This window comes from Megachile rotundata, chromosome 7, assembly GCF_050947335.1.
Source record: "Megachile rotundata isolate GNS110a chromosome 7, iyMegRotu1, whole genome shotgun sequence".
Classification (NCBI taxonomy): domain Eukaryota; kingdom Metazoa; phylum Arthropoda; class Insecta; order Hymenoptera; family Megachilidae; genus Megachile; species Megachile rotundata.
The window spans coordinates 11909518-11924351 of record NC_134989.1 but is presented as its reverse complement, the minus strand read 5'-3'; the positions used below and the strand labels follow the sequence as shown (position 1 = coordinate 11924351).

At 35.6% G+C, this 14834-nt stretch overlaps 1 protein-coding gene across 7 annotated transcripts in view; it reads left to right on the top strand.

The window, feature by feature from the left end:
- Positions 1 to 14834, top strand: part of hlk (hulk) — a 58848-nt gene that overhangs the window by 5261 nt on the left and 38753 nt on the right. For all 7 annotated transcript variants that reach the window (XM_012284561.2, XM_076533545.1, XM_076533547.1 and 4 more), the window contains exon 2: positions 12520 to 12702. In XM_012284561.2, the coding sequence (XP_012139951.1) occupies positions 12520 to 12702 (183 nt within the window). The remainder of the gene's footprint in view (positions 1 to 12519; positions 12703 to 14834) is intronic.

Below are 14834 nucleotides of genomic sequence, written 5' to 3'. Positions count from 1 at the left end.
CACCACGCGTTGTATCACCACGCGTTGTATTACCATGCATTATATCGCCACGCGTTACATCGCCACGCGTTGTATTACCACGCGTTATATCGCCACGCGTTACATCACCACTCGTTGTATTACCACGCGTTATATCGCCACGCGTTACATCACCACGCGTTGTATTACCACGTGTTATATCGCTACGCGTTGTATTACCACGCGTTATATCGCCACGCGTTACATCACCACGCGTTGTATTACCACACGTTATATCGCCACGCGTTATATCACCACGCGTTGTATTACCACGCGTTATATCGCCACGCGTTACATCACCACGCGTTGCATTACCACGCGTTATATCGCCACGCGTTACATCACTACGCGTTGTATTATCACACGTTATATCGCCACGCGTTGTATTACCACGCGTTATATCACCACGCGTTGCATTACCACGCGTTATATCGCCACGCGTTGTATTACCACGCGTTATATCCCCACACGTTACAACATCATCACGCGTTATATCGCCACTCGTTGTATTACCACGCATTTATTACCTCGCGTTATATTGCCATGCGTTATATCGCCATATGCTGTATCGCCACGCGCTGTATTATCTCGCATTATATTGCCATATGTTGCATTACTAAGCATTGTGTTGTCACACATTATATTACTTCGCCATATAGTGCCATATGGTACACATCTAGGTTGTGTTACCACGCGCTATATTGCCTCGCATTATATTGCCACTTGCAACATTACTACGCGCTGAAATTTTCTACATTGCACTGTTCCACCTTGTATCACTGTTATATATTAACAGGCGTTGTGTTACCGCGCGTTATATTGCCACGTGTTGCATGACTACGCGTTGTATTACCACATGCTGATATCCCATATGCTGCACTGTCACACGTTGTTTCACTACGTATGTGGCAATATAACGCAGAAAGATAAATCGATCGTAATCTAAATAAGTACAGTTACAACATTCAGCACTACGATTTCTTCCGTGAATAAATTCATTACAAATTTTAAATACAATGAATTGAACTCAAAGTTTATACCATTCGGAAGATTTCATTTTCCTTGCTTCATCAAATCCTCCTTCTCTTCATGATGTAACGCGAACACTCTGAAAATACACTCTCCTCTCGAGCCTCTTTCTCCCTCTGTGCCTATAAAAATAGTACATACCTCCAGAGTAACGTCTCGATCTTCGGTTCTTTATCTCGGCATCTTTCTTCGCCGTCGGAAATGATTATTCCGTGGATTTTTTATAGAAAGATCGCGTTGGCCGGGTCGATCGGCAGAAAAGAGCGATACCTCTTGAACGTGGTGTAGCAAGGCCGGCGCTCCGGTAGCCGCCGCTTTTAGCACACGTTCGAGTTATTTTAACCGTCAAGCCTCTCACTATCGTCTCGCCTGAAAACATGCACGTTTATTCTACCTCGTTCTTTATCGCCGGTTCTCTCCACGAGACGCGATACGATTATCCCTCGGTTGATCTCGATGATCGACTCGAGCTCGAAAATCGATCGGGTTCGATAAACACGCCGATCGACGAACGGAGAAGACGAACGTAAGCGTCGAGACGACGAGAAGACCCGGACGACGAGCTCGCGAAGCGAACCTATTTCCAGACGCCGTGTCCTCGCGGCTTCTTTGCCACGTTGCTTTTTCTTGCGGTTTCAATTTCGAGACCGGGATTTTTCTTGCTATGGATCGGGGTCGATGCTCGTGGAGCATCGAATCCTTGGAGTCTTCAAGGTCCTCGACCACATGCTTCTGAGTTATAAGACTTAACGCTTTTGGTGATGAATTTGTGTCATTAATTATTAGTTCTATTTAATATTTTATTGGATACATTTTTGGGTTGTTAGATATTTTATTACATAGGTTATTAGTTACGTTATTAGGTTAGTTGATATCTTATTACATATGTTATTAGCTACATGAGTAAATATCTCATTACATATGTTATTAGCTACATGAGTAGATATCTTATTACATATGTTATTAGCTACATGAATAGATATCTTATTACATATGTTATTATCTACATGAGTAAATATCTCATTACATATGTTATTAGCTACATGAGTAGATATCTTATTACATATGTTATTAGCTACATGAGTAGATATCTTATTACATATGTTATTAGCTACATGAGTAAATATATCATTACATATGTTATTAGCTACATGAGTAGATAACTCATTAGATACATTATTAGCTACAATAGTAGATATCTTAACAATAGTAGATATTAACATTTTGACTGCCACGACATCCACATATGGGTGAAGCTTAATCTCCCATACGTGTATGATCTAATTCAAAAACAAAGCTTCAAATCCCATTTCTGCAAAGGGAAATCTTGTTCAGAATCACGTCCGTTACCACCCCTTTCCGTAAGTTACACCAGTTGTGAGACACCCTGTATATTTGCTACTTTTCAAGCTTATTTTGTACATCTACACATCATTAATATAATGCAAGTGGTCTTTAAAAAATTGTGAATATATAGCTAAACGTACAAGGGTTAAAATTAGGTATTAGTCTTATTCAAATTAATCATTTGCTGTAATTAAATCAATGATGTAGAGATTTTGTATTGAACACAAAATGGTGATGACCTAACCTAAAAATGTACATATGGTCTTTGGCAAACTTTCGATTATTGATGCTATATTGTGGTAGTGCTTTTATTAAATCGTAGAATTATTATTATATATTGTTATTCATTTATTAGGGACAAGTTAATTTAACTTGAGGAACATCTGTTGTATTATACATATATTCTTGATAAAACATTATAGGTTTGTTTAGGTGAAAATGACACTTTTGGGGTAAAAATGGTTGTAACACTTGTTGGTCTTTGGTTGGAAAATTTGAACATTTGAAAATTTAAATAATTTGTAATTTAAGAATATGCAAATTTACAAATTTTAGAAATTTCATCATAAATATTAAAATTGAATATTCAAAGCAATTTATGAATTTTGAAAACATTGTAAATATTAAATTTTTGAAAATTGCAGCAATTTGAATGGTGGAAATTCTAACACTTTAAACAGTGAAAATTGTAGCAATTTAAATAGTGAAAATTGACAGCACAGAAATTATCCCTAACCCTTAAAACTAAAAATTCCAACCACCACTCATTAAAACCACCATTGAACCCTACCTTCTCCAAAAACTACCTTCTTCTTAAAAATTAAAATTCCTCAGATTTTGCAACATCCATTCTACAATGTCTACAATACAAAACTTGATACACTTAATTTAATCCAAGACATGCCTCATAAAAATTCCTCCTAACAACAAAGCCAGTTATGAACACTTAACGACCCAAACTATAAGACTAAAGCAGACATTTCCACAGTCGACGCACCATGAAAGACGAACCTCCGGCCCATCAATTAAGAAGAACCCCTGTTTCACATCTCCCGACCATTTCTGTCAAATAACAGAAACAAGACAATTATCTCTTGATCTTCAGAACATTTCACCCCTGAACTTATTCGTTTGAAATATGGAAGTCGAAACTCGTAACGTCAGCTCACAAATTTCGTTCTACTAATAAACCACCTCGGCTTGTATAACCAACAGCTAAATTGTCGTCTCGGGTTTCACTTTTATTAAACAACTAAAATCGTCCGAACACTGGAAACACTCTACTGTTACCAAAAACACGTTTCCTCTGCATCTTTTTTTTTATTAATCCGTTTCAAGGTTGATATTCTGTTCAAGAACGATGTCTGCCACAAAGGAGCAAACGGAGTGCATCTTTCGGTAAATCTAGCCAATTGCTAAAATTATACTTCGCTTGAACATTGTAGCACATTTTCGACCTAAACTTCTAACGGTACATAAAAACGCCATTGTTGAGGCGTCGCAACGTGTTTGTTTTCTGGTGTAGATTTATTGCTATTGTACTTCAAGGATTTGGATAACACTGAGTTAAATTTAGGAAATCAATTATTTAATCCATTGAACTTGTGACACTATGTAGGCTCATATTAGTGGTTTCAATTTTTGGTAGGAATAAGATATTGTTTTTATAGGTTGTGACTTTGTAAAAATAAGTTTATTTAATTTTTCAGGGTTTTGTTACAAAACATTTTCCTAACAGGGCTGTTTAAAAATATTGTATGTTTGAACTATTCAGAAGTATAATTTGTTTCTTCAAACAGAATTGTTCAAAAGGGCAGTATATTTCCTTAAGCAGAATTATTGAAAAACATAATTCATTTCTTCAAAAAAAATTACTCAAAAGTGCAGTATTTTCCTTGAAAAAAATTGTTCAAAAATACACTTTATGTCTCCATAAAAAATTATTCAAAAACACACTTTATGTCTCCATAAAAAATTATTCAAAAATACACTTTGTGTCTCAAAAAAAAAATTCCTCAAAAATAAAATTTGTAAAGTAAAAGTTGCAAAAGTTAAAAAAGTTGTAAAGTAAAATTAAACAGGTTGAGAACTATTTTTCCTGAAACCTTGAAGACCTGAATTTAATTTAATTACTGCCCACGAAAATCATAGAAAGAAAATTGCCAATTCAGTGATAAGGCATATTGATCATCTGCCAACGATTCGCATAACTCAACACACGAGAGTGTTATAGATTGTTTATACAGAAGTAAAACGATTTCTATGGACTTTTCTCCCTCAACTTTAAAAGCTGTTGAAAAAATTCTCGTTGTTTTCTTAGTACAGCTTCGCGTTTAAAAATACATCCACTCTTTTTCATCCCAGAATTATACCTCGATCATAATCCTTTGAGACGTGAAGCATTATCGAAGATGGGTTTAAGAGGGTCAACCACGGGTTTTAATAAGATCGATCGATAAATTCGAGACTGGGAAGAACGCGAAGAATATTGTAAACATAGCAGTTTATTATTGGCCGATCTAATCTTATCGACACGATGGATTTTATTTTGAGTTATAACAAATCGATCTATATACGATTATTTTTGTGACGGTTATTTGATTTCTAGGAAAACATTCTATTGGTTATTTTAATTCGATGCTGTAATTTTAACCTTGACCATTAACCTTCGTATTACTGTATTATAGAGTTATTTTAACTCGGTACTGAAAGTGAATATGCCAAATATAGAGGAGTTATTTGTAGAGATTTTTTTTATTTTTTATTTGATTTAATGTTCAAGGCTGAATTCAATATTTTTGTTAAGAGAACAAAACCTATAAATGGACTTCATTTGAATAAGAATAATCATGTTTTTTGTACTGTATCTCATTTTTAAACTTTAGTGATGTTTTATTTGAGAAGAAATATAAATAATTTAGACATGCAACATGGAAAATATATTTTCAACTTTCTACCTTATCTAACCTACAAACTTACATTTAATTGAATCAAATTGACATAAAAATGTACCATGGCAAAAATATTTTTAGTTTTCTATTTTACTTAATTTCCAAAATTGCATTTAGTTTAAAGGGAGCCAAATTGACTATAACTTAAAAATAAAACCATGTGAATAATTATATGTTGAGTTTTCTATTCTACCTAACCTCCAAACTTGCATTTAGTTTTAATACAAAATGTCCAAATGAAATTAAACATAACCTAAAAATTCACCTCGACAGGAATTACTTTTCCAATTTTCTGACCAAGCTTGCATTTATTAATATTTTACCCCTACATAAAAATGACCATAACCTAAAATTAGAGTAAACCTTCAAACTTCAACCCAAAACGTCAATAATTCTCTAATATTTATAACATTTTTATAAAATAAAATTTGATGACTACTTCACGGTTTTTATCTTAAAATTTCTATAAAATTAGTTTAAAAGCGAAGATTCTTGAAAGGTAGAAGAGTAAAAGATTTTTAAAGAGTAAAAATAAAAGAGGTAAATTGTCGCACGTGCCAAGATAAATTCATTTAAGGAATTTTATAGTGTGTACATAATTTTTAGAGTTAGTTTCGGGCACCCACGCGTTGTCCCACATCGTTGATTTGAACTTTACAGCCCACCAATACAGACACAATCGTAACCCACGCGTCTAGAGGGAAGAAATACGGCCGATTGAGTTAGGCTATCTTTAGAAACTCGGGTTTGGACCCTGAAGATATGCCTCGAATGCTTCTTCCGGTATAAATAAAACCATCGACTCCAGATACCTCCGACCTACAGCGAAGAAGAATCATTAAGGGTGTCTGCATATTATCTTGCTTTGGAACTTTATTAATTTCTTTTCACCCCTTCAAGATTTATCTTCTTTCTCAAAAAACTAAATGGATGTGTAGTACTTTCTTGTGGGTAAACTTGATTGAAAATTTCAAGGCGATTATTTATTATTTGGGGTTTGGAGAATTGGATGTTTGGAAATTTGAAGATTTGGTGGTTTGGGGGTTTAGAGAATTGGACATTTGGGGATTTGCAAACTTGGAGATTTGGAGTTTGGGAGTTGGGGAGTTAGAGATTAGGGAGTTGGGGAGTTGAGAAGGTGGGAAATTGGGGAGTTGGAGATTCGGGGCTTTAGAGATTTAGGAGATTTTGGAAACTTAGACATTTGGGGGTTTGAAGATTTGGTGATTTGGGGGTTTAAAGAATTGGATATTTGGAGATTTGGGAGTTGGAGAGTTGGGGAGTTGGGGAGTTGGGAAGTTGAGGAGTTGGAGAGTTGGGAAGTTGGAGATTGGGGAGTTAGGGAGTTGGGAAGGTGGGAAGTTGGGGACTTGGGGAGATTGGGGGCTTTAGAGATTTGTACATTTGGAAATTTGGATATTTCAGAATTTTGGGGTTTGGAAATTAAATTGCAAGAATTTGGAGTTTTAGAGATTTGGAGATGTAGAAATTTGTCAATTTGGGAATTCAATTTAGGAATTTGGAAAATTGAGAATTTGAGAGCTTAGCAGTTTGAGAATATAAGAATTCAATAATTTGAGCCATTCAAACATTTGGAAATTTGAAATTCGAAAACTTGAGTACCCAAAGCTTGAAATGGTAGAGCTCACACATTTAATCCTCCAATTCGAAAGGAGTATAATATAAACTGAGATCATACCTTAGTAATAGCAAGAAAGATCTAATTACTCTACTCTTACAAATGATTGACTAAGTGGTTTGTGGAATACTAAAGACTGCGTTACATTACACTAGAGTTAGTACGATCAACTCCGTTGCTATATTTATATTGGTAGAAAACCAAGTGGATGGTAGAATACTGAGGTCTAGGTTGCTTTAGGTTAGGCTATACTATAGTTAGCAAGATATATACGTTTACTATATTTGTGTTGGTAGAACACTAAAACCTAAATTGTGCTTAAAACAAATATATTATTTAATATCTCTTGTATCAAACAAATACTAACTTTGGTATTTGAATGTTAGTGTTAGTGTCAATATTTTATAGGTAACTTTCTAAAAATTAATTAAACTTGTTTCATAAACTTTATATACTATACTATACCACAAGTTTACTATGCCAAATAAGTTTACTGTACCACATATTTATTTGTGAAATTTAGACAAAACGAAAATGAAACATAAATAGTGAGTTTACAATCATTAATAGATAAGAAATTAAACACTGATGTGATATGTTGATGTCAAGTAATGATGACATAATAAGATGAATTTATTCTTTAGTAGTTAGACAAATAATAAAAGATCAGCTTGAAATTTGCAATCAAGTTTACCCACACGAAAGTACTACATATTCTTCAGAAGTTTGATAAATGATAAAAAATTACCTTGAAATTTGCAATCAAGTTTATCCGCAAGAAAGTACTACATAGTCTTCAGACGTTTTCTAAAATCTTCTAAATCTTTAAAGCCCCAAATTTCCAACTTCTCGATTTCCCAACTTCCCATCTTCCCAACTCCCCTACTTCCTACCTTACCAACTTCCCAACTCCCCAATTTCCCACCTTCCCAACTCCCCAATCTCCAACTTTCCAACTCCCCAACTTCCCACCTTCCCAACTCCCCAATCTCCAACTTCCCAGCTCCCCAACTCCCCAACTTCCCACCTTCCCAACTTCCCAACTTCCCACCTTCCCAACTCCCGAGCTTCCCACCTTCCCAACTCCTAAATCTCCAAATCACCAACTCTTCAACTCCCCAACTCTCCAACTCTCCAACTTCCCAAATCCCCAACTTCCGAACTCCCCAATCTCCAACTACCCAACTCCCCAACTTCCCACCTTCCCAACTTCCCAACTTCCCACCTTCCTAACTCCCCAACTTCCCATCTTCCCAACTCCCCAACTTCCCAACTTCCCAACTAAATCTCCAAATCACCAACTCTTCAACTCCCCAACTCTCAAACTTCCCGAATCCCCAACTTCCCAACTTACGAACTCCCCAACTACCAATTCTCCAATTTCTCAAATCCCCAACTCCCCAACTCCCAAATCCTCAAATCTCCAAATCCCTAAACATCCCCCAAATCCTCCAAATCCTCCAATCCCCAAATACCCAACCACAGAACTTCATAAATCCCCAACCTCTCCACCAAAAACAAACGATCTCTTCCCTCAACGTCGCCATTTTCCCTAGTCAGGCCTACCATGCACCCGACTGTACATGAAACCAGCGAGGCCGTTGGTTCTCGTATTTTTAGTGGCTCGTAAACTAGGCACTGGCCGTCGTTCGATCTCTTCGTCTCTGTTCCTCTCGCGGTCTGTCTTCTCTGCCCGCGCGCACACAGCGTTCTCTGCGTTGCTCTTACGTTGCTCTAACGTTCCAAGTGCCTCGATTCAGCCACCTTGAAATCTCGAAGAAAGGTTGATTCACCTATTATATCGATGATATCCAGCTAAGATACCACAAGCAACGGTAATGGATATTCTTGGTCACTGATGTCGAGGCGATGTTTTCTCGGCCTGGTTAGCTAAATTGACATGCTTCTGTTGGAAAGGTTGGTGAAGTTGTCGATCGAACTGTTGACTGATGGATTTCAAGTTGATGGACGAGATGTATGTTCATTGAGAGGCTCGTTATCGAAGGGGTGTAAATTGGTTCAGAAGGAAGAGTTGCTTGATTCGAATTTTGTGAGAGATTCAAATCTTCTAGTTCAGATTTGTAGCAGAGTAGAGAAGTTCTTTTATTTTTGGAAATAGTTAGATATATTTAGATATATTTTTAAGATTGTTTAGAAGGGTTGTTTGTATAGCTTAGGATATTTATCTCATCGAGCACTAAAAATGCAAATTAGTATAATAACTTTTCTTTAAATCTTAGCTAGTAATTATCAAAAAATACTGTAATAGTGGCAATGTAACACGTGGTAATATAAAATCTCTCAGTAGCAATGACCGTATAAAAATGACAATATAAAAAGTGCACTGTATGTACAGCATCTTAAGTTCATTAAATTTACCTTCATAAAGTTTCAAATATATATCTGCTCCAATAAACAGCTTCTCTTCACTACATTTAATAATGTATTGCTGTACAATTCTGTTTGTTTAGTTACTTCCTTGATGTTAAATTTGAATGATGAATGGTTCAGTTTTCGAATCTCGAGAAGAACCGAAAACTGCTTGGCATTACAACAGACGAAGGTTCCAATTACCGAAGTCAGTCGAACGAAATTAATCGTCGAATTTCAAAGGGTAGAAACAGAATGATTCATGAACGACTACGATGATCGATAGGCTGAACGTGAAATCGAGATTTACCGTATCGCTTATTTCTCTCGTTCCCGATCCGACGATCCGTTTAGGAGTGGAACAAGTGGGTGGTCACGATAGGAAATAAAAATAGAATTGTTTTGTGTCGTTCTATTTATATTTGTTTGCGAGTCTCTTTGCTTCAACGGGTAGATCTCGGTCAAAAATCTGTCCACCATAAACCAATTCTTTCTTTTAGAAAATAAATTCCATCGGACATCATGCTTTTTTTTTTAGGTTATGTGACCGACTTTCCTCTTTGTGTTTTATAGGTGGGAGTTATCTGAATAAATATTTTAATTTGTATATATGAGAGTAAATGAAAATTTATATACAAATACACATACATAAAAAAGTACATAGAAATATACATAGTAATATATGTACAAATATATATACAAATATATGTGCATATAAACATAGATATATACATTGAAATGTACATAAAAATATATAGAAAAATATTATAGAAAAATACAATAAAAATATACATGAAAAAATAAAGAGATACAATACGGAAAATATATAAAAGTATATACATAAATGTAAATATAAATACAAATATGTAAATACATGTCTAAGAAAGGTTCATAAAAAAAAGTTTTCTAATATACTTGTATTTAAATCAAAAACCTGTTCATCATTTTGAACATCCTCATTTTATTTTAAATTTATAGCTTGAAGGTCATTCGAGTGACCCCAACATTGACTTGTGATATATCAAACAGTGATTACAGCCTTACATGAGAAATGGATGAAATTATACTAACTGTTAATATAAATTCTCATGCATATTAATAACAGATTATTAATAAAAATGAGTGTAACAATAATAAGCTTACAATTAAATTCACAACTTGCCATAATTATAAATTACAACAACTATAAATAAATATAAATTATAAAGTTAGTGTGATTATACTAGGTAAACTAGTACATGAGTTCACATAAACAGCTACAGATAAAATTGAAAAATATCCTAATAGAAATAAGTAATTAAACTGAATGCAAGTAAGAAGAAAATCCTCGTGCAGAATTTCTCCCCGCTTTCCACCATTAAAGCAGCGTGTGGAGTTGATCCAATTTAACTGGCACACGTTTTTCAACAACTCGTTTCTGCGCCTCCTGCCCTTTCGCTGCCCGCGGGCGGTACACTCTGCCAGACTTGGTGCGAGGGTGTGAAACCAAGTGTTGAACCGTGCGTTACGAAGGAATACAAAATATACGCGTAGTAAAATGTACGACAACGAAAATAAGCGACGCGGAGTCAAGGTAATAATAAAGAGTGGCCAACAACGAGGGCAGACCCGTAAACAATAATAATTTTGCTCGAAAGTAAAAGAAAAAAAGAAGCAAAAAAGAGAGCAGCACCGGTAGGTTCGCAAAAATAGAATCGAATCAAGTATCCGAACGAAGCAACCGCAGCGAAAGAGAAAGAGCGTGAGTCAGTCTTTGTGACGCTATTCTGAGGAAGTGGCGACCAAAAATGGCGACGTCCACCTGTTTGTTCGTTTTCGTACGCTCGAAAAAGCGCGTGTATTTCCTCCTGTTCTATCGTGACCGATGGTTGCTTGTGACGAGGGAAAATGGACGGGTATCGATGGAGAAACGGCAGAGAAACACCTTGCTGCCCATATCCAATGATTGTAACCCAACACCCGCGCAGCTGCAATAGCGAGCGGAACCAACCGAGCTGGCCAAGAACGCTCGAAACTGCCAAGCCACCGACGATAAGCGTAAAACTCGTCCGCGAAGGATTAGCTTTCCTTGTAACGTGACGCAAGGCCGACATGAAGGACCCCACCATCGCTGGGAAATCGTTAACCTCGGTTATAACTTCTTGCCAAACGTTTTGTCTCGACTTCTTGTCGAATTTTCTGCTTTTCGAGCAAATAATACTGAAATTTATTCGGTTTCTTGTCTCAATCATCTTGAGTATAAATCGTTTCTAATAGATGTTATGTTTCTAATAGATTTAGTTTCCTTGTGAAATTTTATGAGTTACTGTTTTGTAATAAATTTTAATAAATCTTTCAGAGTACCTAACTTAACCTGTTATCTGTCTTGTCAAACGTTCTTATCAACTTTCAATTGTTTCTTATAAAATTCTAGATGCTGTCACAATTATTTCAGACGTCATCATTATAGTATTATATTAATGAAGTTTTCTGGATAACCTAACTTAACCCAACATCAGTCTAATTCTACTTAACTTTGTAAATTTTTACAACTTTATTAATGAAATTTTTGTTGGGATAATAATTCTATGTTTTCATTATAAATGTACATTAACAAAATTATACCTAACCTATCGTTACCTTGTACTATTCTATCTACCTACCTCAAATTAACCTAACCTAACTTAACCTCTCGTCTAACCTCAAAACTACTTTGTCACTACTTTGTTCAAATCCTTCTTATGGAACTGTACAGATAATTACTTATATGTTTGCAGTAGTTATGTTACATAGAGTAACATAACCTCATCTGACATAACCTAACCTATTCTTGTTAAATATTATCAGTTTTCACACATTTTAAATTTATTAGAAAATTGTCACAAATAAATATAAATATTCAGTATAATATAAAGCAGAATCAACTTCCACCACTAATTTAGAAATATCATAATTATTTTCATGTAAAATGCAACACCAAAGAAAATAAATTTTATGTCAGTCTTCGAACATAATTTTAACATAATTTTATTATAAAAATTCTTACAATAATTCTCTAATAATGAAATAATAACTGAGTGAAAAGGAGTCGTATTGTATTAAATTCTAAGCAGAGTTACATAAAATCTCACGATACATAAAATCTACCATAAATATTTAAAATAATAAAATGAAATAATTTTACAGATGCGAGAAGTTGTATAACATGCGACAAAGTATTGGCCGAACTGGAGAAGATCGACGACGACACGGATCATTTCGGTGTCGACTTCGTGAAGATCAACGACAAACGACTGGCCAAGCAATATGGCATCAGAACCTTCCCAGCCCTCACGTATTTCCGTGAGAAAGAACCGATCATATACGAAGGTAAATATAACGCCGTTCGGAAAAAGCCGATGATTTTTCCGTCAGTCAACAACGCGTGTTCATTCGCATGACGAACAAAAGCGAATAGTAATGATTCCTAATGGCTGAAAGTTCGCCAAACTTTTATTGGAATCCGGCCGCGATCTCGGTAACCTTGCCAGGTATGAGAAACAAGGTTCGAGACTCACCGAGCTATAGTACTTGACCCAGAATCCACGAAACAATCGTTGGTATTCTCGAATTTTCCTCGTTTACTAATTTTTCTAGGTTTCAGTAGAATTATCTTTGTATGGTCAGCCATGTTCTTTTTACCTTCGTTCTTCACGTTTTATTTCTTCTTTTAAGACGAATATCGACTAATTTCGAGGAAATGTACTTTGTCAGACTCAATTTTAGGGATTACTCATCGTTTAATTAGTATTCTGGTGGACTCAAATTAAATTTCGACAATTTGGCGCGGAAATTTGAATATTGGGTAGTTGGATATTTGGTTATTAAGAAAGTTTGGATTTAGGTTTTGTTTACTCGAATTAGATGGAATATGTAGGATAATTTAAACACTTTAAGGCACTGAAGTGACGGAGTATTCTAATTTTTAACGCGGAAAGAGTGCTACGCTATTCGGCGCGCAAATTCGAACGCTCTCACCTTTGGCGCGAAATTCAAATGCTCGAAAACCCACTTATTTAATATCTTCGATTATTCAGTGCATTCAAAGGTCTATGCTAGTCAAATATTCATAGTACTCAAATATTTAAAGTACCCAAACTATCTGTACAGAGAATTTACATACAAAATTGTCTAAATATTAAAATATTTAAATTAACAAAATACTTAACAGCTCACACAAACATCATAGTCTCAAAATTTATAAAATTCCTCATTATTAGATCAGTGAAAGCAGTTGATAAAATAGAAACTACATTTCCAACGAATCATATAAATAAATCAATAAGTCTCTTCTTTTCTTTTAATATAAATACTAAAATCTACTTTATCAACACAACACGTCTGACAAGTTGGCAGATTCTAATCCTTATACATCAAAAAACAAATCAAAACCTTAAACAAACAAAATGTTACATCGCATTAAATTTATAAAAGAACAAATTTGTAAATCCTCTAAAGAACCATCTCACCTGAATGACGATAAAACGACCCTCACAAAGGCATCTCGTTAATCGGCATGAAAGCAAATTTCAGTAGAGTCGAGAACAGTGTCTGACCACCTTCGCGATCTGGCAATCGTCCCAGCCGTTGGTATTTCGTGAGGTTAGCCTGTAAAACAGGAACCGTCGTGTGCTCGACTTTTGTTCGACATATCCACCCTCGTTCATTAGGGAAAGAAGAATGTACACCCGCTTCGCGTGGCGGACGATTTCCCTTTCGACCAGCGGCACGTGGTCCAAGAGAAACGTGGTGTAAGAGAAATTAATTGGGTACAAGGAATGCAGTTGTTACGTAACGAAAGCGATGCAGCGTATCTTACGGTTTCATTGAGCCGCTGCCTCTCTACATTTAGATCGAGACGCGTCGACTCGCTTGGGACGGAATCGTTTTGCTACAATATGATACTGTCGCGTCGCGACGCGGCTCGATCGTTTGATGACTCGATTCGAGGCTTATGGTACGGGGAAATGTTTGGGATATTTTGGGGAATTATTTGGGGAGAGCTGAGATTGTTGGAGGAGATTTTGGACAGTTGGGATTATTGGGGAGGGTTTGAGGGATTATTTGGGTGATGGATTTTGGGAATTTGGGATTTGGAATGGGGGAATTTAGGAGTTAAATTAGGGAATTTGGTAAATTGGATTTTGGGAATTTGAGAATTTGAGAATTTGGGAGTTGGAAAGTTTGGGAATTTGGGAATTTAGAAATTTGGGAATTTGGGAATTTGGCAATTTTCAGTACCCAAATTTTGAGAGGTGGAAATTTGGGAATTTGGGAATTTGGGAATTTGGGAGTTGGGAAGTTTGGGAATTTAGAAATTTGGGAATTTGGAAATTTGGGAATTGGAGAATTTGGTATTTGGGGAATTTGGCAATTTTCAGTACCCAAATTTTGAGAGTTGGAAATTTGAAAATTTGGCAATTTGCAAAATTAAATTTTGAAGGGTTGGAAATTTGAAAATT